Here is a 23,707-nt window from a genome sequence, read left to right on the forward strand (position 1 = left end):
GTCCCTAGTTTCCCAAAAGAAGGGATCCTGATCAACCATTAAGTCTCGTTCACTTGCTGTGGAATTATCCCCATGTTGGTTGCCAATTTCAGAGTCTCTAAAGTTGAGCTTTTCACCACAAATGCCGCTGCACTGTGATTCATTTGTAAGTTTCAGGTTCCTAGGAGAGGAAGAACTTGCAGTTACAGAAACTAGTTCTTTGTTAAGAAAAAACGTGTCTAACCTTGATGTTTGATCTAGCATTTCCTTTTCCCTCATAATCTTTTAACTAATTTCTGGACCCTGCACCACTGAGACGTCTCCACCATCCGTAAGAAAGGAGGGCGGGGGGAGGGGGGGGGGGGGTAAAAAAATGGCTCTGAGCTCTATTGGACTTAACTTCTGAGGTCATCAGTCCCCTAGAACTTAGAACTATAAACCTAACCAACCTAAGGAATCACACACATCCATGCCCGAGGCAAGATTCGAACCTGGGACCGTAGCGGTCGCGCAGTTCCAGACTGTAGCGCCTATAACCGCTCGGCCATCCTGGCCGGCGGGATTAATACGCACAAACAATAATAAAAGCCCCAAGCCCCATCAAAGCTTCTGTTTCTAATGGGTTGGTTCATAAGTTTGTAGCGCTCTTGCATAAATTTAATAAACACAACATACATACGTAACACAGACTTTAGTCATCAATAACATATTCTCCTTCACCGTCTGCCATCGCTGGTATAACTTCCTGATTCCGCGACTGTAGAAATCACGTGGTTTTGAGGTGGAGCACTCGTCGAGCCACGTTTGGAGCGCATTTAAATTTGGAAAGGAAATTCCTTAAATGTTGTTTGGTACAGCCCGGAAAAGTTGAAAATCTGAGGGCGCGCAATATCACGTGAATAAGTTGAGGGCGGAATGAATTCTCAACCACTCCTGTATATACAGCGTTTGTTTCTTACGGAATGCGGGCGGGCGTTGTCATGAAATAGTATCGCTTCAGTCTTACTGGTCATTGCTATTGGACTGTGTCTGCACGACATCTCAGTTACTGACAAATGTCAGCGGTAATTGTTACATCTTTGGGAAGCAGTTAATACACCACACTGTCACTGTTCCACAAGATGCATCATGACATCTTTTGTGAATGGGCACAAGTCTTTGTGCAGGGAGTTGCTACTTTGTTTGGGTTCAGCCATACGTTTCTGTTCCTTATTCAGCATAAAGACGCCATTTCTTATCACCAGTAACAACACAGGTCAGGAATGGTTGATGTTGTTCATGAGCCAATTGATAACAGAGCAGAGATGGACATATGGCCACCCACAGATTTTGGCGATTTTGGATTAGAGCTTGCGATACCCATACACCCTTTTTTTAACCTTCCCTGCTGCATGCATGCATGTCGCACGATGGTGGAATGATCACAGTTGATCGCATTTGTCAGTTCGTGAGTACAGTGATGTTGGTCACTGTGGATCTTCTTCAAACCCCGACTAGCGTACTATCTCCAAATGAGAATATGTAGACTCGAATAGCAACCGTTAAAACGACCAATAAAAAATAAGTCAACAGCAATCGAAACACCAACATGCAAACCAAAAATGATAACTTATTAAATCCTGTGTGTCCGTGCGTAGCCCAATTACTGCAATACATGATACTTAGTTCACTGGCTTAACCACACAAAAACATCACAGGGGCAGTGTTGCTAGATGCACGATGCCACAGACGTGTCTGTCCATGGTCCACACATCTTTGTCCGTGTACCTACAGTTTCCCTCTCACTAATGAGAATTCTCGCAACCATCGGTACTAGTTTTTGTTTCTAGGCGCACATTAAGTTTTTTGGTCAAAAATTTGTCACCGTGGGCCCAGACCAATGCGTAAATATGGAGTACAGGCAAATTAGACTTTTGCTGGCCCATAAATATGCACAAACTGGAAATAATTTTAATCGACAAAAGGCATTGCAAATAAAAGTCAAATGAGTTTGCGACGATTTCTAGCTTGTGCTAAACTTTTGAGGGTCGAAAAGCCACAATATTTTGCTTACAACTGAAAAACGATACATCCTACAGAAAATTTTCAAGACACCAAAATCAAAGAGCATAAATTTACTTTAAAGTTTTATTTGGCTTAGTCATTTAGGTCCAATTGATTGTCAGAAATCAGCAGTTTTTACCAACTTGGCAGGAAAGTAAGTTATGATAATGCTCTAATACCTGTACCTCAAATACAGCTATTCCAAATGAACAGTGTCATGGATGAAAGTTGTAGAGCGTCAAATTATGTGTGAAAAGAGCTAAGTTTTAAAATACTTTTACTTCTTTGCAAAGAAACAAATAAAAACTTTTGTTGCTAACATATTATTGTAAAGTCTGATTACTTTGGAAGGCTCAATTATCCACATTCATTCAAATATTATATACCTACCAACCTAAGTAGTTAGTACTGTGTGTTATTTAATTACCATGTCAGTCGAAGATAATAAATGTTTTTAAAAAACGATGTCAAATTGAAGGTTTCATTAATGGAAAAATACTTTCATTACAATATAAAATTAATTAATTTTTTTTTAAAAATATTCTTTAAGCAGTTATTGTTCTGTATTTTGCAGAAGATAGCCCTGGGGAGGAAATATCATACAATTCTTTGTCTTCTTCCAACACGGGATATTCCCTCCTCAACGATGTCAATCTCATCAATTTGTGTCGAATGAACGAAGATGTCCTCTTCTATTAGAGAGTTAAAGCATGCAAGTCCTTTGCACTCACTCATATAGCTGAGCACTTTATAGATACTTTCCTGCAAGAAAAAGCCACTTGTCAATACTTCTTGTGAGTTTGGGGTACTGTGTTGAGCAGTTCCTAGGGCACTTGTTGACGGATTACAGTGAGGATCAGACCATTTTTGTGGTCTTCTATCCCCTTTTCTGAGGATGCATTCGATTGTTCCTCCAGATCTGAAAATGCATGTAGAACCTGAGGGACAGCTGACAAGCAGTGGCTTCAGCAGAAGGCAAACTTGGCAAACTGAAGTTATTTGTCAATTAAGCTCTGTGGAAGAGTTACAGATGAATTTCATTCAAATGTTTGGAGCTACCACCCAACCACACACACAGTAAACTTCACTTTTGTGTAAGTGACCTTGTCAGGAGTGGTATTAGGATCAAATGACACTTTGTCTACTTCAGAGAGCTTAGAACTGTTGGGAGTGTAAAGGAATAAGTTTTGGTTGCCTTTTCCAGGTTTCATAAGGATGATGATGGTGACAGGTTCTTCCTGCTCACTACTGTTAGCTATATGGTCAGTCAGCAGGACCAAAAAATTAGTATCTTGCACGATAATGAAGATGTTGCCCCCTGCTGTGGACACAAGGTGTCTGCATCCTCAATAATGGCCTGTTTGCCGTGATGCCCTTCACTACATAATTTTCGCCAACATTGATACGAGACATTTCTTATTAAGTCAGTTTAGTAAAAAACGTTCATTTGGCATAGCTGATGACATTGTCTCATCAAATAAAACAGAAGCTGATGACACATGGGCTCTTTGCGATATTCAGCAGATTTTATGGTTTTCTCAGGCTATGCATCAAAAACTACACCACAACTGGAACAAATAGTTTGACAGTTCATGTACTTTTCTAGGCAGGAGAAAAAACATTTCATTAGTATTTCACACAACTCAGTTTAATAAGAACATACTGTCAAGGGCAAAGTTGCTGGTAAATTGGACATTGACTGGATTGAACACTTTAATGAGGGCTGATTTCTTAATGATGATGGAATAGTGCTCAAGACAGAGTTATGGATATGGGTCTAAATGAAAGGCAAAGTATGACTTGAGCTGCTGTTGTGATTTCATATGGAAAGGGTTTTGACGAAAAATTGTATTAGGAGTGACAGGGATGGTTCGCCATTCATGTGTCAACTGTACACTTCATGGCTAATAGGGGCACCACTCTGTTCTTTCTCTTCAGTAACTCCACTTCCTTAATGTTTTCCATGCTTTTCCCCCTTTTAAGATACTCCTCGTATGAGCACTATAAAAATACAAAACTATAAATTACCTACTTGAATACTTAAATTAATAAATAGAGCTAACTACCTATTTTGGTAGGTACCTAACTACACTGCTCAACAAAAGTTTGGAATACTATCACAAATTTTAGTCTGCAATAATAGAAGCCTCATTAACCTCTGCACTTCATGCATTATCCAGTGAAGAGCCTATACACTGGATGGTATTTACTACCAGCAAGCTTTGTGGCCATTTCCCTGTCTGGGAAACATGCTGCTGCCGCAGCAGCACACTGCTAGCAGTCCAGTGTCAACAACAGATTCATTCAGTGTGTGTTCAGCATTGCAGTAACATGCCACGTAGAGGCATACAACTCTTTGATAGAGTCAGAATGGAAGCTTTACTTTCAGTAAGTCAAACACAGAAAGAAGTTGTCGATCAGTTATACATCACACAAAGTGATTTGCAGAAAGTACAGACAGATGGGAAATGTGAGCGATGGACCTCACACTGGGCACCCTCGTATGACAACAGCAATGCTGGATCACTTCCTTCAGCTGTTGACTTTATGACTTCTCCCAGGCAACAGGAATTCTTATCTCAGACCAGGCAGTGTGCAGAAGTGTGCCTCAGGGTGGTCTTCATTCCAAAAGACCAATGAGAAGTTTAGCACTGTACCAGTGGATCCATCACAATCGAAGGACCTGGGCTCTTGCACATCAACAGTTACCATTCCAGAATGGAGTAATGTCAAGTTTCCTGATGAGGCCTGGACTGGTTAGCGATCGGATGCTAGATGTGTTATGGTTTTGAGAAGTGCTAGATGACACTAGGAATGCTGATACGCTCATGAAGTCCACTCATTTGCAGGTGGAAGTGTCGTGTTCTGGGTGGCAATAATGATGAGACAATCAGACCACCTCTAATTGTCATCTACAGCAATATGACTCCGAGAGATCCTACAAGCAATTTTAAGACCATGTAAATGTGGGGTCAGTGAAAACTTCATCCTAGTTGATGACAATGCATGAATCCACCGTACTCTAACGTCTCGGTATTGTGGAAGATGCAACATAAACCTAATGAATTGGCCAGTACTGTGCCGACATGAATGCAACTGAGCATGCATGGGACCTGTTGAAGGTGGCCATTGCACAGTGTCCAAATCCACTTAATCTTCAGCCTCACACAAGCTGCCACTGACAAGTGGGACCTCATACCCCAATATTAATTTGATGGTCTCATCCAGAGCCTGCCTTGCAGAGTGGATGAGCTCATTTGCGTGCAGGGAGGACACACTGCTAAAGACTGATATTGATCACCGAGATAAAGAATTTCACTGTTTTTGTTTTCAAGTTATAGACTGGGGGGGAGGGGGGGGGGGAGAGAGAGAGGGAATCATGTTTATTTTGTTCATAAGGCATTGTACAAACCTCTGTCAGCGTACAACAAGAAATCATTGGAGTAAACACTATTATATTCCAAACTTTGGTTTAAGTGTGTAAATTGCCTGAATATTCAGACGAACATGCAAGATTTGGCCTTTGAAAGTAAATTGGCTTCACAATAACATCTTAGCAGGAGTTTTGCATGATAATTTTCATGGTTTTATTTGTTTTTTGGAAACCGTAAAAAGATACATTGGTGAAAGTGCTTCAATATCTAAACATGACGAATGAAGCAACAAGATACAATACTGAAACAGCGGGGATCCATTGTGTCGTGTTCAAGGAAAAAATTCACTCTTCTTCAATGAAGCAATTGTGACTGGCAATTCACTTTTGAAAATGTTGATACAACTTCTGTATCCTCTGTCATGTGGTGAGGATGAGAAACTTCTTGTAACCAGTCAAGTTAGTGTCTATAGAATTATGGAAGGCAATGGAAAACTCCCCTTTCTGCTCAGGGCTTTTAAGTTATTAATCCTTCCTACATAAAGCAGATAGGGATAAACTCTCCCTTGGTTAATCCATATACCACACTGAATAATCATGACCAAAATCAATTCTTTCTGAGGAAGTTGTCAGAGGTAACACACATCTACAGCCATAGCCAACATCCATCCAGCACCTTAGCAATTGGCAATGAAGTGCTGGTTATAGCAATTATTCTACAAATTTTCTGAAATGTGCAATAATTATGATATGTTTTGTGCTAGGTAGCAGACACTGAAGAATTTTAGATTCTGAACTTGCACATAAAAAATTTTAATGGTTGTATTACTCTATGGTGCAACCCTACAAAATCTTAAATTTACTTTTTACTTTTTTATGAAAGAAATTTCTTCATTAGTAGCTCTGTCCTTTGCAGCTTTTATCTAGGTAATTTACTCTGTTCACCTATGTGGCTGCTCTTGAAATTTTGCTAAGAAAAATGTCACAATCATCCAAAGTAAATCCTATTTTGTAACAGTTACTGTGTCTATACTTTCCATTAAAAGTGCGAGACAACACTGCTCTATTTTCATCATCCAGCACCTTCTATTGCCATTAGAATTGCAGTTTCACTTGCACTATGAACTCTTATGGTGTGGAAGAGAGATACGAGTTGCCTACAATTTCTGACAAATGAAGCATTTTCCAAGAAGGGTGTTCAATGTGCATTAATTCTCTAACTTAATAGAGCTATACATACTTGAGATACTTTAATAGCAAACAGGGAACTTAACAGGAGATTATTAATGCTGTAAAATCTTCACAAATGATAAAGTTAATAGATAATTTGATAGAGGATCATAATGACCTTTACACACCATAATCACTGCAGTATGAAGCAGGCACATATCACTAATTTTAAAAACAAATTATTCATAGAGCGTTAATCATCATAGGATAGGTATTCAGTTTGTAATATAAATTAATTGCTCATTTTCATAATTGTCTTCAGTAAACAAAAATTTAATATAATTTCCAATTAAAGTTCACATTCAGTTTTACATGCTGTGTTTCCCCACGTAAGGCACAATATTTGTTATAGCTACCTCATTTAAATTACAAGTCCAGAGAACACAGCAAACGATGACATTTGTTTTTCTGCACATTTGTGGTTTAACTATTTAATGAACACAGAAGTTTGGTGTAAATTATATCTAAATGGGATTGTGGCCAGCCCTGATGAATTACTCATTTACTGTCCCAGTATCTTCAAAGTAGCCACTTCTTTATTCTTTGCAGCAGAGAGTCTAGTCACTTCAGAACACATTTTCCTTTACATACACACACACAAATGTTTAACATGTCATTTTTTCTTGTCCATTGTTGTTTTGTCAAGTGTCCACATAAAAAGTCAGTGGCATTAAAACATCAATACTGACAAATGCACTCAGCTCATACAATGGATGTTGCTTCTGCATCAGACAAGCAGTAGAAGCATCAATAATCTATGGGACGATAGGTCATTACCTAATGTATTCTTTATAACATGGTATTTGATTTATGATCCTTTATATGAGTATCTGAATTAATAGAATTAAGTTTTTGGACTTCTTATTCTGTTTTTTAAATCATGTGAAATGTCTTAGCATTATATTTATAGTCTGACAGCAGAAGCAAAACCCTTTCATTGAACTGGCTAATGGGAACAAGGCACAACACTTTCAGCAGCCAACTGCTGTATTGTCAACTGCTCTCTGTTCTTTTGATGCCATATGTCGCATTAGATTGTTGATAAACTTCTCCATTTTCTTTAAGTCTTGTTGTATTTCTGTTTTGTACTGAAGGCACTGAAACAAAAAAATAGTTACTCAAATATGTGCACAACAAAATCAAATATAAAATATTTAAACAGGAAGATAAAACAACAATCAATAACACTGGTGTGTACACAAATATTAAAAACTGATCCAAAACCTCCATGAAAGTTTAAATATGTAGAAATGTTTGGATTCAGACTGCTAGTGTGTGCAGAAAGAGCGCGCGCACACACACACACACACACACACACACACACACACACACACACACACACACACACACACACACACACATGGCTAGGCTGGGAGCCGCACCAGCTGCAATCCTAGCTGAATGGTGCAAGTCACTTCCGTGACAATAGGATGAAATGATATCAAGGCAACACACCACCCAGCCCCCAAGCACAGAAAATTTCCGACCTGGCAGGGTATCAAAACCAGGTCCGTCACATGGCTTTCTGCCATGTTGACCACTTAGCTATGGTGGTGGACTATGTATTAGAGTGACCATATACCCAATGAATGAGTCACAGAATAGGGGACATCGAGTGTTGGAGAAAGGGAACAAAACAAAACAGGACAAGGAGAGGAAGGACATGCCACTGGGTAGAAGTTAAGCGGTGAGGAGGGAGAGAGGAACACAAACAACTGTGAAATTATGAGCAGGAAGAAGGAAAAATGATGTACTGCAGCTTCCCCAGGCACCAGTCTCTTCCAAGCCAGTGCTTTAAATGAGTGATTAGCCTATGGCGCTCATACATCAAAGTTTTGACTAGCCACTAGTTACTCCCTGTAAGTGTTTGGATTTGGCTCTCAACATGGAGCAAAGTTTAAACTTGCCGTGAATGCTTTACATTCATCTAAAGAATACAAACAACACACTGTATCTCAAGCCCTTTCCCTGTGGTGATCTGGCTTCTACTCCATCTCCCATCATACTCAGTACTTGCTTCATTTATTGTGTCCAATCATGACTGTTTCCTTGCTTGAAAAATATCATTAATATTTGTTTATCTAAATAATAGTAACACCTGAGCAAACATGATTAATATTGTTTTGGATCATCTTGTGTAGTTTTTAGAGTAATTACGAACTGTTTCGTCACTTGTTATAAATTAAAATCCACATTAGCCTATTTCATGCACAGACACAAAAAAGGCAAAAACAGTTTATTGGCACAGTGAAAGTAAGGAAGATACGGATATCCCTGAATGTCACTAGCGAGTATGTATCCACAACAGAGGAACAATTTTACTATACAATATAGTGTTCTGGTACAAGAAAGGTCATTTCTTAAAAATGTAAAGGACTGTAGGAGAACAGGTACAATTATAAACGAAACAATATGAGAAGAATTACAAATATGCTGTCTCAATGGAACAGGAGACGATTGTTTGGATTGGAATAAACACCATGAAAGAATGGACAGAGGAAAACTACTACTGAAAAATAAAAATTAGAAATTTCAAGAGCGGGCAGATCACACAACAGATGTGTACTATAAAAGGCTATTTTGCCTAATATTTGATGGAAAGAGGTGCTCACTGATAAACAACAACTTCTTAACATTTTGAAAATCCAGTTTAGAATTGGCATTGACAGTCTGAGACAGTACACGCGCGCTCACACACAACCGCGCGCGCGCGCGCACGCACGCAGCCGCGCGCGCACGCACGCAGCCGCGCGCGCGCACGCACGCAGCCGCGCGCGCGCACGCACGCAGCCGCGCGCACGCACGCACGCAGCCGCGCGCACGCACGCACGCAGCCGCGCGCACGCACGCACGCAGCCGCGCGCACGCACGCACGCAGCCGCGCGCACGCACGCACGCAGCCGCGCGCACGCACGCACGCAGCCGCGCGCACGCACGCACGCAGCCGCGCGCACGCACGCACGCACCCGCGCGCACGCACGCACGCAGCCGCGCGCACGCACGCACGCAGCCGCGCGCACGCACGCACGCAGCCGCGCGCACGCACGCACGCAGCCGCGCGCACGCACGCACGCAGCCGCGCGCACGCACGCACGCAGCCGCGCGCACGCACGCACGCAGCCGCGCGCGCGCACGCACGCAGCCGCGCGCACGCACGCACGCAGCCGCGCGCACGCACGCACGCAGCCGCGCGCACGCACGCAGCCGCGCGCACGCACGCAGCCGCGCGCACGCACGCAGCCGCGCGCACGCACGCAGCCGCGCGCACGCACGCAGCCGCGCGCACGCACGCAGCCGCGCGCACGCACGCAGCCGCGCGCACGCACGCAGCCGCGCGCACGCACGCAGCCGCGCGCGCTCACACACAGGAAGGCCTTTTGACAAAAATCTTACTTGTTTAGCAGTCTTTTTGTTGTGTGTCTCCAACTCACCACCTCCCCTATGGTACATTACGAGTCACAATACTGTCACGTCTTAACATTGTATGACAGAAAGAGGCAAACTGTTCTTTCTTTTTCTGTTAATTTCAAATAACTATGGAGCCGACTTTTGACTCCTGTTCAAGCTACAATATATTCTGCATATTACGTAACCTTGCAGCACAGGTGGTCAACTATACGAATTTTTTTCCGATTGCTACGAAGACTTCCAATACGTGCTACCGAAATGCCGACGAAAACACAGAGCATTAAGTGATGTGCAACCCAACAGTTAAGATTTCATGTAAACAGTGAAACAATTCAAGTATGTTCAGGGATTGAAAACAATGGTGTAACTGGCAGAATGAAGCTGTAATAAATGTGTTTGTAGAGTTCCATACAAGTTTTGTTTTAACCATTCTGAAAGTGAAGCTGCCAAAATGTGGATGACCTGATCAAAAGTGTGGCAACTTTTGCACATTTTTTCTGAATCCCAGTGTACATCATTTAGTGTAAGCAATATTACATTGTGTTACTGGATTACAGATGGCATTTTTGCAAAAGATTTTAACTTTTATCTGAGTTAGATAACTCTTCACACAACTGCATGAAATTATATGTAGCAAAGATAGAAAACCTGTGTGGAAAAAGTCAGTCATTCAAACTGAGGTGAGGTGAATGGCATTTTTGTTGTAAATGCAAATAAGATCTCTGGTCCACATGAACAGTAATCCATTATGTGAGTAAGTGTAATTTTGAAAAAGAATTGACCACAACACAAAAGATGGTTACCAAAGGGAGGAAAGTTTAGTTTGGTTCATGTCTGCACTTCAATATTATTATTTTCTAATACAAAGCTCAAGGCTTTAGACCATGTGCTCAAAGGTCAATGTTTTGTGTAGAAAATCTTACTTTTTGCTTTACCTCCTAGATTCTACATCAGGTCATAAAAAACCTGAATTACTTCAGTTCTGTTTTGAACTTACTGTGCTAAAGTAGCATAGATACAAAAGATTTCACATGATATGAGAAATTTCCGATAACTGATCATATTTAAGTCAGTAGAAGGCAACTCATGGAACATTAACAGCACAAATTTTTCCCTGCAATACAGAATTGGTTAATTTTTGTGAATGTATTAATAAATTTACAATACAGCACTATCAGCTTCAGTAACTTAATAATTAAATAAATACCACATAACATGTGCCATGATGTAAATACAGTTAGACAAACATGCCCAGCAGCTTGGCTACATTTACATCTATACCCTGCAAAAATGTGTGAAGTACGCGTCAGAGGATATGTCCCACTGTACCAGTTATTAAGGCTTCCATCCCATTCAAGTATTCCTCTGCACATACTATAATCTAATCTTTGTCCTTTGAATCTTTTGCAGTGGCATGTCTCAATAAAAAGGAAGTAACAGTAAAAGACACATTGGGTCTTTTGGTCCAACAATTTCCACCTATAACCGTCAAGTTGTTTGCCATGTTCTTATATCACGATGAATACTATGAAATGACTGATGGCACAGCAATGGCATCACCAGAGTCTCACACAGTTGCGAATTTCTTCATGCAGCACTTTGAGGAGCAGGCTCTGAACTCTCTAGCATTGCAATCATCTTACTTCCTAAGATATGTTAATGACATTTCTGATGAGGCCTCACACTGAAAATGCACTGCAGCACTTTACCCCAACATTAAATTTCCTACTGAGATGGAAGACAGCAAATGCTTTCAGGTGCCACTGAAGGATGCCTTGTGAATGAGCAAAAGAGGACAAGCTGGCAGATTTCCTGCTTTACTGTGGGGCAACGAGCAGAAAGTTAAGGTGTGTGCTGTAGAGACATTGAGACCAGTGTTTCGGCCCACTCCAAAGATACAAGATATGCTGCACTGTTAAAGACAACATAACTCTTCATGTGCCTAGTGTCCATGATGCCCCTTGCAAATGCACTAGCATTTATATAGGTCAGACAATTTGCACAGATGCAGAGCATTGTACTGAACATAAGCGGCATATTAAACAAATGGAACTTGACAACTCAGCCATAGTTGAGCATTGTCTGTAAAACAGGCACAAACTACAGTTTGAAAACACAAGAGGCCTGGCTCATGTGTTAACATACTGGGATTCCATTACAGACCAGGCTCATACTCAGTAGAGCATGGGGGCAGGTTTCAGATGTTGAAAGGGACCAAAGCCAGATGTTTGGCACTTGTAGGGAGGCAGGAGTAGTCTCAAATGTGGTGCCAGCCCCGGTGGTCAATGGTTTTACTCCCATTCACAATGGAGATAGCTGTCAAACGCTCAAGGATTTTTTTCTGACAGATACAGCTCAAAAACTGAGAACATTTTATTCCCATATAATATTGTCTTCATGATCCCTGTGTGAGCAATATGTAAGTGTATTTCCCCCAATCTTTGCGAGTCTGCCAGTTTGGTTCTTTCATCATCTCTGTGACACTCCTGCACGTCAAACAAACCTGTGACCATTCATGCTGTCCTCTATATATTCAATACCCCCACCAGTCCTATTTGGTACAGGTCCCACACACTAGCAATATTCAAGAACAGGTCACACAAGTCATTTTTAAGCAATTTCCTTTGTAGGCTGATTACATTTCTCTAGTATTCTACTAGTAAATTGAGTTCTGCTAATTTTTTACATATGACTGAAGCTATGTGATCATTTCTTTCATGTCCCTACTATTACACACAGGTAATCATATAAGTCTACAAATTCCAATGTTGAGTCACTGATATATCCAAATAGTATGGTTTTTGTTTTGTGAAGTGCAAAGTTTTACATAATTGAACATTTAAAGCAAGCTGCCAACCTTTGCACCACTTTGAAATCTTATTACGGTCTGACCGAATATTTGTACAGCTTTGTTCAGACTGTACTTTGTGTAGGTAACTGCATCATCTCTGAAAAGTATGAGATTGCTATTAATATTATCTGCTGTATGAACAGCAAAGGACCCTACACACTTCACTGGGATACATTCGAACTTACTTCTACATCTGTTGTTGATTCTGCACCCACAATAACATGCTGTGTCCTCCCTACCAAGAAATCCTCATTCCACTCATGAATTTTGTCTGACACACCATACAATTGTACTTCCTATAATAAGCATAGTACTGTACAAAGTCAAATGCTTTTTGGAAATTGACATATACAGCATGTACTTGAATGTATTGATCCATGGCTTTTAGGAGGTCATGCGAGTAAAGTATGAGTTGTGTTTCACAGGGCCTAAGTTCTTTAAATCCATATTGGTTGACATGGAGGGCTGCACTGCACACAACACTTCTGCTATCTTCTTGTACCCAAGTGTGAACTGTGTTTCTTCCAGTTACTGGGCACAGTTTTTTGTTTGATGGATCTATGATAGACTGTAGTTAACAGAGGGGATATCTCAGCCAGGAACTGAGTGTAAAATCTGATAGGGATTCAATTGGGGTCTGGGGCTTTGTTCAATTTTAATGATTTCTGCTGTTTCTTAAAGCCACTCACACTAATATCTATTTCACTCAACTTTTCAGTGGCACAAGAATTAAACTGGGCCAAGACTTCTTGCTTTTTCTTTTTAAACAAACATTTGAAAACAATTAAGCATTTCTTGCCTTTCCTTTGTTACTATCAACTTCAGCTCCTGTCTTGTCCATGAGACTGGATGCTAGCTTTCACACCACTAACTGTATGAACAGAATTTCCTTTGCTTTTGTGAAACATTTTTCCACAATATTCTGGAATGGAAGTCATTTAATGACTCAAACAGTCCTCTCTCGACAGCAAAAGGTGTTTGATTCAGCATCTCACTATAACCCTATGCTTTATTTTATACCCATTGTCCAGTAGTCTGTTTCTTTAGAATTTTCTTTACTATGACTTCATACCATGGAGGATCTCCCTCGAACTGTCCCATCCTAAGCTAAAAGTTCCAAGTTCCTCATGGAGACATGACACTACTGCTTCTGTCCGGTTTGCTGAACATTACAAAAAGACAGATTGCTACTGACCTTATGAAATACTTCTAGATAAGCTCTAGTACTGTGGTATGAATGGGATAGTGCACAAATGGTTTACATCATACCTAACTGGAAGAGTGCAGAAAGTTTAAATAAACAGTTCACATAATATGCAAAAACCCTGGTGAACAATCAAGAATGGGGTGCCGCAAGGTTCGGTCTTGAGTCCTCTGCTGTTCTTAATATATATTTGACTTGCCATTCTATATTCATGAAGATGCAAAGCTGGTACTTTTTGCCGATGATACAAGTATAGCTATCACACCCAACAGACAAGAATTAACTGGTGAAACTGTAAACAATGTTTTACAAATATCATTAAGTGGTTCTCTGCAAATGGACTCATTAAACTTTGACAAAACAGTTGCACACAGTAAATGGAATGACACCATTAATATAGACTTCGATCAGAAATCGGTAGCTCCGGTAGAATATTCAAAATTTCTAGGTGTTTGCATTGATGGGGGGTTGAACTGGAAAAAACACACTGAGGATATGCTGAAATGGTTGAGTTCAGCTACTTATGCTATTAGGGTCATTGCAAATTTTGGAGATGTACATCTGAGTAAATTAGCTTACCACACCTACTTTCATTCTCTGCTTTTGCATGGCATCATATTCTGGGGTAACTCATCATTGAGTAAAAGAGTATCCATTGCACAAAAGCATGTAATCAGAATAATTGCTGGAGCTCATCCAAGATCATCCTGCAGACACTTGTTTAAAGCACTAGAGATCTTCACTGTAGCCTCAATATTATATATATATATATATATATATATATATCGGGAAAGCGCCGGCAGACAGGCACATGAACAAAACACACACACACACACACAGAGAGAATTGCTAGCTTTCGCAACCGATGGTTGCTTCTTCAGGAAGGAGAGGGAAAGACGAAAGGATGTGGGTTTTAAGGGAGAGGGTAAGGAGTCATTCCAATCCCGGAAGCGGAAAGACTTCCCTTAGGGGAAAAAAAAGGACAGATGTACACTCGCGCACACACACACACACACACACACACACACACACACACACACACATCCATCCGCACATACACAGACACAAGAAGACATATTGAAAGGCCTTTAAATATGTCTTCTTGTGTCTGTGTATGTACGGATGGATATATGTGTGTGTGTGCGCGAGTGTACATCTGTCCTTTTTTTCCCCTAAGGGAAGTCTTTCCGCTCCCGGGATTGGAATGACTCCTTACCCTCTCCCTTAAAACCCACATCCTTTCGTCTTTCCCTCTCCTTCCTGAAGAAGCAACCATCGGTTGCGAAAGCTAGCAATTCTGTGTGTGTGTGTGTGTGTGTGTGTGTGTGTGTGTGTGTGTGTGTGTGTGTGTTTTTGTTCATGTGCCTGTCTGCCGGCACTTTCCCGATTGGTAAGTCTTGGAATCTTTGTTTTTAATATATTTTTCCCATGTGGAAGTTTCTTTCTATATATATATACGTTCCACATCATTACGAAGTGTCGTACTCATGATCTATGGAACAAGTACTAATCTAACCTAACCTTAAAGAAAAGATTTGTCAGGTTGCAGAGAGGCATGATTAACAGCCACTTGCATAAAGCTTTTAGCCACAGCTTGGATATTCTACCTGGAGTTTCATTGCTTGATACAACTGCCTCATGGCCACTCTTACTACTTTTGATGTGGACTTCCTCTAAGAGGTCAGGCCTGTTTGTTGCCATTAAATGTTTCCATCATGAGTGGAATTCTGAATATCTGTTCTAGGTTGTTTTCAGAGAAGCTGTTCGATAATATATCACAGCGTATCTTGTTACATCCACCAGTAACAAGACTACTATTATACCAATTGACTGTTAGATGATAAAATTCTCCTGCAATGATTACACTATGATTAGGGAACTTATGTACAAGTGAAATGAGCTTTTTCTTAAAGGTTTTGTGTGTTCCATCCCTAATGAAACTGTTACCATTATGGTGTCAACCCCTAATGTTTCTTCATTTTCTCTTTAACACTCAGTACTACATTGTGCAAACTGCACAAAACAAAATGTAGCATCCACATCCACAATAAAAGTAATCCCATAGGGCAAATGGGTCAGTCCGACTGGGCTAAAAATTCACTGCAATTTCACTCCTACAGCTCCAACCACATCTCATGTAGTTTTGATCTTCTATCAAGAGACTCAAGGAGGAGGATGATTGATCATTCCGTGTAACGTCACAGGTGACTAATTCAGAATTGAATCATTTCAGATGTGGATACCTACTTGTCTTAATAGTACAACAGCCAAATAGCACTGTCCTAACCAACCATTTTTGATAAATTCATTTCGGAAGCTCAAGGATGCATATGCAGTCATTAGTCAGGCATAGATTTCTCCATTTTCCTCAGTAATTAGTCGGCTTACGGACCCCAGTCTTTCTATGCATTTAGTATGGAGTCCACTAAGTTGGATATCATGTGTAAAATGTAGAACACATAATTTAGATTTTTTTTCCACTTCATGGAAGCTTTTTCCACTTTGTGCTTTAAATTTGTGATTTTTAAGCCTGTTTTTGTACAGGAAAACAGTACAGATATCATATTGTGTACTAACTCTTTAGCTATAGTGTTGAAACACTAAAAGATGAATACAGCTGGAAAGAAATGTCAAATATGATTAACTTCAAATTTGCTTGAAGTTATAGAATCAAATATCAACCTGATTTTCTGCTGAAATGTTTACATACCTCATAGCAATCTTAGGTGCACAGGAGAATATCCTAACTAACTTTATTTAATGAAAATGCAAGTTATACATACCACCAACACAGTACACTGCAGGGAACTGATAACAACGAAATGTAATCCTTGAAAAATTGTTCTTAAAATATTTGTGGTTGACATGTCTCAGAAATGTAAGAAGCTGAGAGCTGAAAACAATTATGAATCTTTTTTGTAGTGTATATGTTGTATTTCACTGTTAAATGACACATTAACCATCTTTTACATATATACCGTTATACACTGAAATAAAAATTCTGCAAAGAACAGTTTCCTACACAAATTCAAATAAAAAGGAAATTGTGTTTTTTGAACACTTCCATTCTGTATACAACATTGGTTTTCTTGACTTCTTGATCCAAAAACGAAATAAACAATGCTTTTTATTTTCAAAAAAATGTTCGTGGGTACCTCGATATTGGATATAATGCAGCGAAAATTGCTTATAACTGAAGCATTGAATACCACCCGTCTGCTTCATCTGCTTTTAGGCATGACATCATCAACATCATCATGTAGCAGGACCATACAGACATCTATCGGTAGCCCGGAATTTGAGCATACGCATATCCGTTTAGCTGTACCATCGATCACCCATTATTAGCAGGCGAGGGCACTACATGTTTGTCGAACTGGCTGCCAGCGATTCAGTTGTCGAGAACGGCTGCCACTGCTTCGAAATGCATGAAAGTCTATGACATCGCTTTTCTCACCAAAAACTGCACTGGTATCATTCGTATTGCAGTTACCAACACAAAAAAATTAAATAAAAAACTACGTCCATGAAGTAAATCTTTGGCACTCTTCCAAGTTCTCAACGTCGTAAAAAAATGATTTTGGAGCCGAAAAAGTTTAGGGGTACACGTCCCCCAGAAAAACAGCACTGGAAATAAGACACTTAAAAGTGTCAGATACGATATTTTCATGGCACTCATTGTCAAGTTTATACAACCGCACTGTGACTTTGTAATTATGGGACATCCATCGTTTCTTTTAATATTTATAAGAGCAATGATAACATCGGCATTGACTGCCCAAAAGTGCCAAAATACATGCACACATGCATGCACACCCACCCACCCACCTTACATATAATATTGGAGATGATGATGATGATGAGCCCCATACTTCTTTACAGAGCGTAGGGGAGCAACGCGGGAGACCTGCGCCGCCTTACTAGGCAAGGTCCTAGTGAAGGTTGTTTGCCATTGCCTTCCTCCAACCGCAATGGGGACGAATGATGATGATGACACAATAACACCCAGTCATCGAGGCAGGAAAAATCCCTGACCCCACCGGGAATCGAACCCAGGACCCCGTGCTCGGGAAGCGAGAATGCTACAGCAAGACCACGAGCTACAGACAACATAGGAGAACAGGACCCAAACAACATCTCTCCTGGAATTGTGATTCACGAAATCAACATCTTTGAAATCATGTGATATTTGGGAAATGTGTCCCATGTAGCAGTTTGTCATATCTGAAAGCCACATATTGCCCCACTTTTACTTGTTCTAACAAAGCATTTTCACAAGCACCCATAGGAACAGTGGCCCCATTTGCACCTGTTGAACATCTCTTCATCAGAAAGGTGTTAGTAGTAGAAGCCAGAAATTCAAATACAATCATGTTCCTGATTGCCCTCACTGCACTGTGTCTGTGTGCCTCGAAACCTACATCCAGTCTGATCTCCTGTGAAGAAACAGAGAAAATATTAATATCCTGCATTGTGTGGAATGCCCATGCAAATAGTACAAACTTTTTTTTTCTGATGTAATGAAATTTCAACCCGCTGCGAAGAGATTCAAGTTTCAACAAATGTCCCACCTTCATGGAGCATTGTCAGAGTAGCAGCTACTTTTGGTATCACAGAGCCCATGATGTGTGTAGCAAGAAATTTTAAAGATGTAATTTTTCTCCAGAATGCAGGAGTGGTCAAAAGTTACTGGAAACTGTGAAACAAGACAGTGATAATATTATGAAAAGTATAGTTGCTACTTACCATATAGTGCAGATGCAGAGCCACAGAAAAGCACGACAACGTGACTCAAGAGTTAAAAATCACACACACACACACACACACACACACACACACACACACACACACACACACGACTTCAGACTTAATATGGTGATGTTTAACGAAAATGAGAATGGTTTGAGACTATGCTAGAAAAAGGATTATGTTTCTGTCATGGTAGATAACAAGAAGAATCAGATAAACGATGATAATCTTTATAACCCTTACTTTAGTTAATCTGGAAGAGCTGTACACAAAACAGATGGCATTAATGTGCCGTCTGTTTGTTCACAGGTGACCAAATCAAATAAAGGTTTCTTCTAACACAGGGACAGTACAGTGAGGAAAATGGTGTATATGTTTTCTAGAAACTGTCTTAAATGATTATGTCATCTTACATGCCCAATATGCCTTTTTCCTCTTGAATTCCCGTGTTCTTTTACAAACATGGAAAAGAAATTCAAATAATTTGAAAGCTCACTAAAATGCTCCATTCAAGTCCTCTGACACCTGAAAAGTTGTTTTTGAGTGCTTCAGAAAACAAGAAAATGCGTAAAATGTGTGTGGTTGAACTGTGTCAGCAAATTGCCTCCAAGTCAACACACAATTAAAAATGTGTTGCACTACGAAGTTGACAATGTACCTCCAAGATGTGATTTCCCAATGTTACAAGGAAGAACAGCATCATTCAGTGAAATTAAAGTCCTAGTGAAAATTATCGTGTCAGCCAAATCTAGCTAAAATGTTTGGTAGCTCAGTTGTTAGAGCAGTAGACCATCCATTTTTATAAGATGACCAATCACTGGTTCAAATAAAATCGGAAAGAATATTTTTTTAACTTATTTGTAAAATGGCTCAATAATTCTCTTATGAAAACCAAATCACAACTAAAAAACTTCACCACACTGGACAGGAACCGAATATTGTTTCTCCTTGCTGTTTACATGCACATTTACTATTGCTGTTCACACACATCGTGTTCAAAAAGATATTTTCTAGTTAATGTGACCACACAAGTTTACTTTATTACAAACAATGTTCATTTATCTTCGCACTGTTGAGCTAGGATCCTCATTGTACACACTTCTGAAGTTTCATCACTTTACATAAAGCTGAAGCAAGCCTCTTTTGGACACTGATGTTAGTTTACATTCATCAACACCACAGCCCTAACGACTGTCACCTGCATGTGTGCTACATGCCTTTTATATCTTGCTGTACAGAAAACATCATCCTACACCTTGTTATACTGTGGGAGTATGGTGATACCTTCACTCCTTGCAATGCTTTCCAAAAAGTGAACTGTTTGTTCGCAAAGTAAATATAACGCCACTGAGCGCCAGATGGGCAAAGTGTCTCTGCTAAATATCTTCTAAAGAGGAAATCAGCACTAATATTTGCCAAGAATAATTTTATTGTGCTTTTGGTTGTAGCTCATGATGGATAGTTGACAATTAGATATAATATATGGTTCCAATTACAAAAGTTCTACAATTCCTTAGTTTTGAGTGAGTCAAATGATGTTGCGGGGAGCAAGAAAAAGAATCTTGTCATTGCACATATCACTGCAAGGGTGGAACACAAATGCGTCAACTACCGCTAGATTTCCACTATCAGCGTTCACAGAATTCCTTTCTGTTCTTACTTCACAATTGTAATTACATTTTCCATCATTAAACAGGTGAACTGTTTGCAGAAAAAGTACGTAAAAGCCTTGTCAGCTCAGCTAACCTTTGTATAACACACATGTAACTACTTCATATTTTGCCATCACCAGAACGTCAGCCAATAACAGAGCATTTTCAATCATGTGCCCAAACCTTGATATTTAACAATTTTTAAGCTTTAATGTCACAAAAATAGCAAATATTTTGTGAAAATATTGACCATATATGTTAATCAAATGCTATAGTTAATCAAAATAACAATTTGAACCACATTTTTATCTTGTGAAAATAGCCTATTCCACAAATACGACTGCACTGCCTTTCTACTCACCGTTAATGAAGAAACATTCAACAAATGCAAATGGGACCACTGTTGCTATGGTAGCTAGTGAAAATGCTGTGTTGGAACAGGTATTAGTTGAGCAATATGTGGCTTTCAAATACGACAAAATCTGGTACTTAGGACATTTCCCACATCACATGAATTATGTTGAGACTGACTGCATTTCTTCTGCTGAATCACAGTTCCTTTCATGGCCCAATAGGAAAGATGCTGTTTAGTCTCCTAGGTTATAAGTAAGATGGATGTCCCATAATTACAAAGTCACTGTGCACAGTGAAGTTAAAAATAAGCACTACGAAAATATCTTATCTCACACCCTTAAGTTTATTTACTTTGTTTTTACAGCAAGGTGTCAAAACCAATGTCAGCAAGGTGGAAAAGTTTTAAAAATACTAGTTCTTTCTTTATATATGAATTTGTTTAGGAAACTTCTTTGTGTAATCTTTATGTCGATGTATATCAGTACCTACATATAAAAAATATTAATGTCTCATTATTGCTCACATATTTTTTTATTTGTTTTCTTAATTTACATTAAGAGTATAAGGATATATTACCACACCCATTTCAAGCTATGTCTTAATTATTTACACCAAAGCGGCATTTAACAGTAAAAAAAAAATGAATTTTTTGAACTCCCAAATTCTTACTTTTTTTACCTATGTCAACCATGAATATTTAAGAAAATTTTTTCAAGGAACACACATTTTTATTTAGCAATTCCCCATAGCGTTGACTATAGGTGTATGTGCAACTCACATTTTCATTTTGTTTTTTTTACCAATGAATAAAGTGAGTTAGGCCATTCTTTGTTGCACCTAAGATTGCTATGAAGTACGTCATTTCAGCAAAAAATCAGGTTGAGATTTAATTGATTCTGTACCATCATGGGAATTTGAAGTTTGTCAGAGTATGTTTTTTCTGAGAGTGTTATCTTTAAGTGACAGACTATTACCTTCCAAATGCTTCACTATTATTTATTCTTAATACTAGGACTAAAAAGTTGCAAATGCACAAGATGATGTGTACTGTTTCTCTGTACAAAGTTATGATTAAACAAATTTTAAAGCACAGCATGGAAAAAGTTTTTATTCAGCATTTTTTATAAAAATTGTAAATGATGTAGCCTTCACTGGTGCTTTGCCATAAATTAATTATAACTGATGGTCTTTACTTCTGTCTACACCAAATAATTTTGTTCCATTACTCTAAAATGACAAAACATAACTTAGCTGTAGATTGGCCCTACAATTTTTAATCAGCATTACATCCATCACAAACACGTCTCTTATCAAGTATTGTGAAAAGTCACAATATTATCAGAAGTTACTTTAAACAAACACCAGGAGTTTAGCACACAAATGTGACAAATGCAATGGAGAAGCACCATAACTGAAAATCTAGCATCTAATTTTCAGCAAAAATAAGACAGTTTTGAATGTGTATGAAGTCTAATGTTCCCAATTCCATTATGATAGTTCGTAATATCACATATTAATGCAGATTTGTAAAATAATATTTCCAAAACAATTATACAATTGAAAACTATCTTAAGCAAAAAAGGATAATCAGCTTACAACAACATTGTCCGTCAGCTTCACTTTCAGGCACCCTTGTTTGTGTATATACTTCATTGTGTACCGCACCTAAAATATGAAACAATATACATATTATCATGGAAAGAGAGTATAGAAATCTTCATGACCTTCAGTGATAAATAAATATACACAAGTCAATTCTTTGTTTTATTAAACTATGCTAGTATATACAGCCCAGAAATTTAAACAAGGAGCAGCAAGTTCTTTACGAAATTACATAGTTTTCTGCACTGGTTTTAAATAATGAAAACGCAATTACGAAATCTAAAGTAATATTAGTTCTCGACAATAACTTCTAAGTTCATTAATTACAGTTTGGGCTAATTATATATATTATGGCGTGCCTACAAAAGAAATCAACTGTAAGTACGATCTTGTTGCATTGTCTCTACGAATAAAAATTCTGCTGGCTTTCAAATACATTTTATTTTTAGTGAGCTCTTCCTGACAAAACGAAAACTAAACAAAAGAAAACGTTGGGTTCACAGAATACGGTCTGTCAAATGCAACGGCCAGTGCCGCGAACCTGTAAACGATGGCTTTTTCTGTCTACGAGATGACAAACATGAAACTGAAGGAAAAAAGGCAGGCAAGATATGAGCCAGACAGCTAGATAGAAGAGGAACATAGCAACACCACAACACTTACATACGAATGCATCTTAACAGTACATAATCTGCATCTAACGTGATAAGTCAAATGGTCTTCACTATGGGAAGAATCACTACTAATTAAATATTCTTAATAATCATGAAGAGCACCTTCATGGGATCCTGGAGATATAACCTCTCCGCTTGTTTTTCAAACTCTTCCCAGGACTTCAGATACGTCATTGCTCAAAACTACTACTTTTTTTTCACGATAATCATTCACGTGTTCAAGCCCGGGACTACAAAGAAAATCGCCAACACATGCACCTCATTGGATAAACATCTGTTCGTGTGTAACATGACATGTGTGCAGATCAAAGATATTTACTATCACAATGAAAGAGAGACACAGTGGAGCTCGATCAAAGACAATATTCAACAGATTGTGGGCTTGGGTGTAAGGACAACAAATCTTGTTGCCAATCTGGTAAACCACTCGGTTGCGCTAGCCTGGCCTCGGTTTTGCAGCTCGAAGCGCTTTCTTGTGGCAGACATCGAAAGCTTACAGGTATAAAATAGACTCCTCTCTTGTATGCACGTTTTGCTTATAGTGCGTTGCTTCATTTAACTAAAACTTTCATTTGGAAAGAGAAATAT

The 23,707-nt window shown here is 39.2% G+C and overlaps 1 protein-coding gene across 1 annotated transcript; it reads right to left on the reverse strand.

The window, feature by feature from the left end:
* Positions 1-6,877: 6,877 nt before the first annotated feature.
* Positions 6,878-23,456, reverse strand: LOC126334895 (signal recognition particle 9 kDa protein). The gene is made up of 3 exons (XM_049997599.1): positions 23,222-23,456; positions 22,440-22,508; positions 6,878-7,722 (listed from the first exon to the last, which is right to left on the reverse strand). Exons 1-3 carry the CDS (start codon positions 23,291-23,293, stop codon positions 7,597-7,599), a joined length of 267 nt encoding a protein of 88 aa, XP_049853556.1. The 5' UTR covers positions 23,294-23,456; the 3' UTR covers positions 6,878-7,596.
* Between the last annotated feature and the right edge of the window lie 251 nt (positions 23,457-23,707).

Source organism: Schistocerca gregaria, chromosome 2 (genome assembly GCF_023897955.1).
Source record: "Schistocerca gregaria isolate iqSchGreg1 chromosome 2, iqSchGreg1.2, whole genome shotgun sequence".
Classification (NCBI taxonomy): Eukaryota; Metazoa; Arthropoda; class Insecta; order Orthoptera; family Acrididae; genus Schistocerca; species Schistocerca gregaria.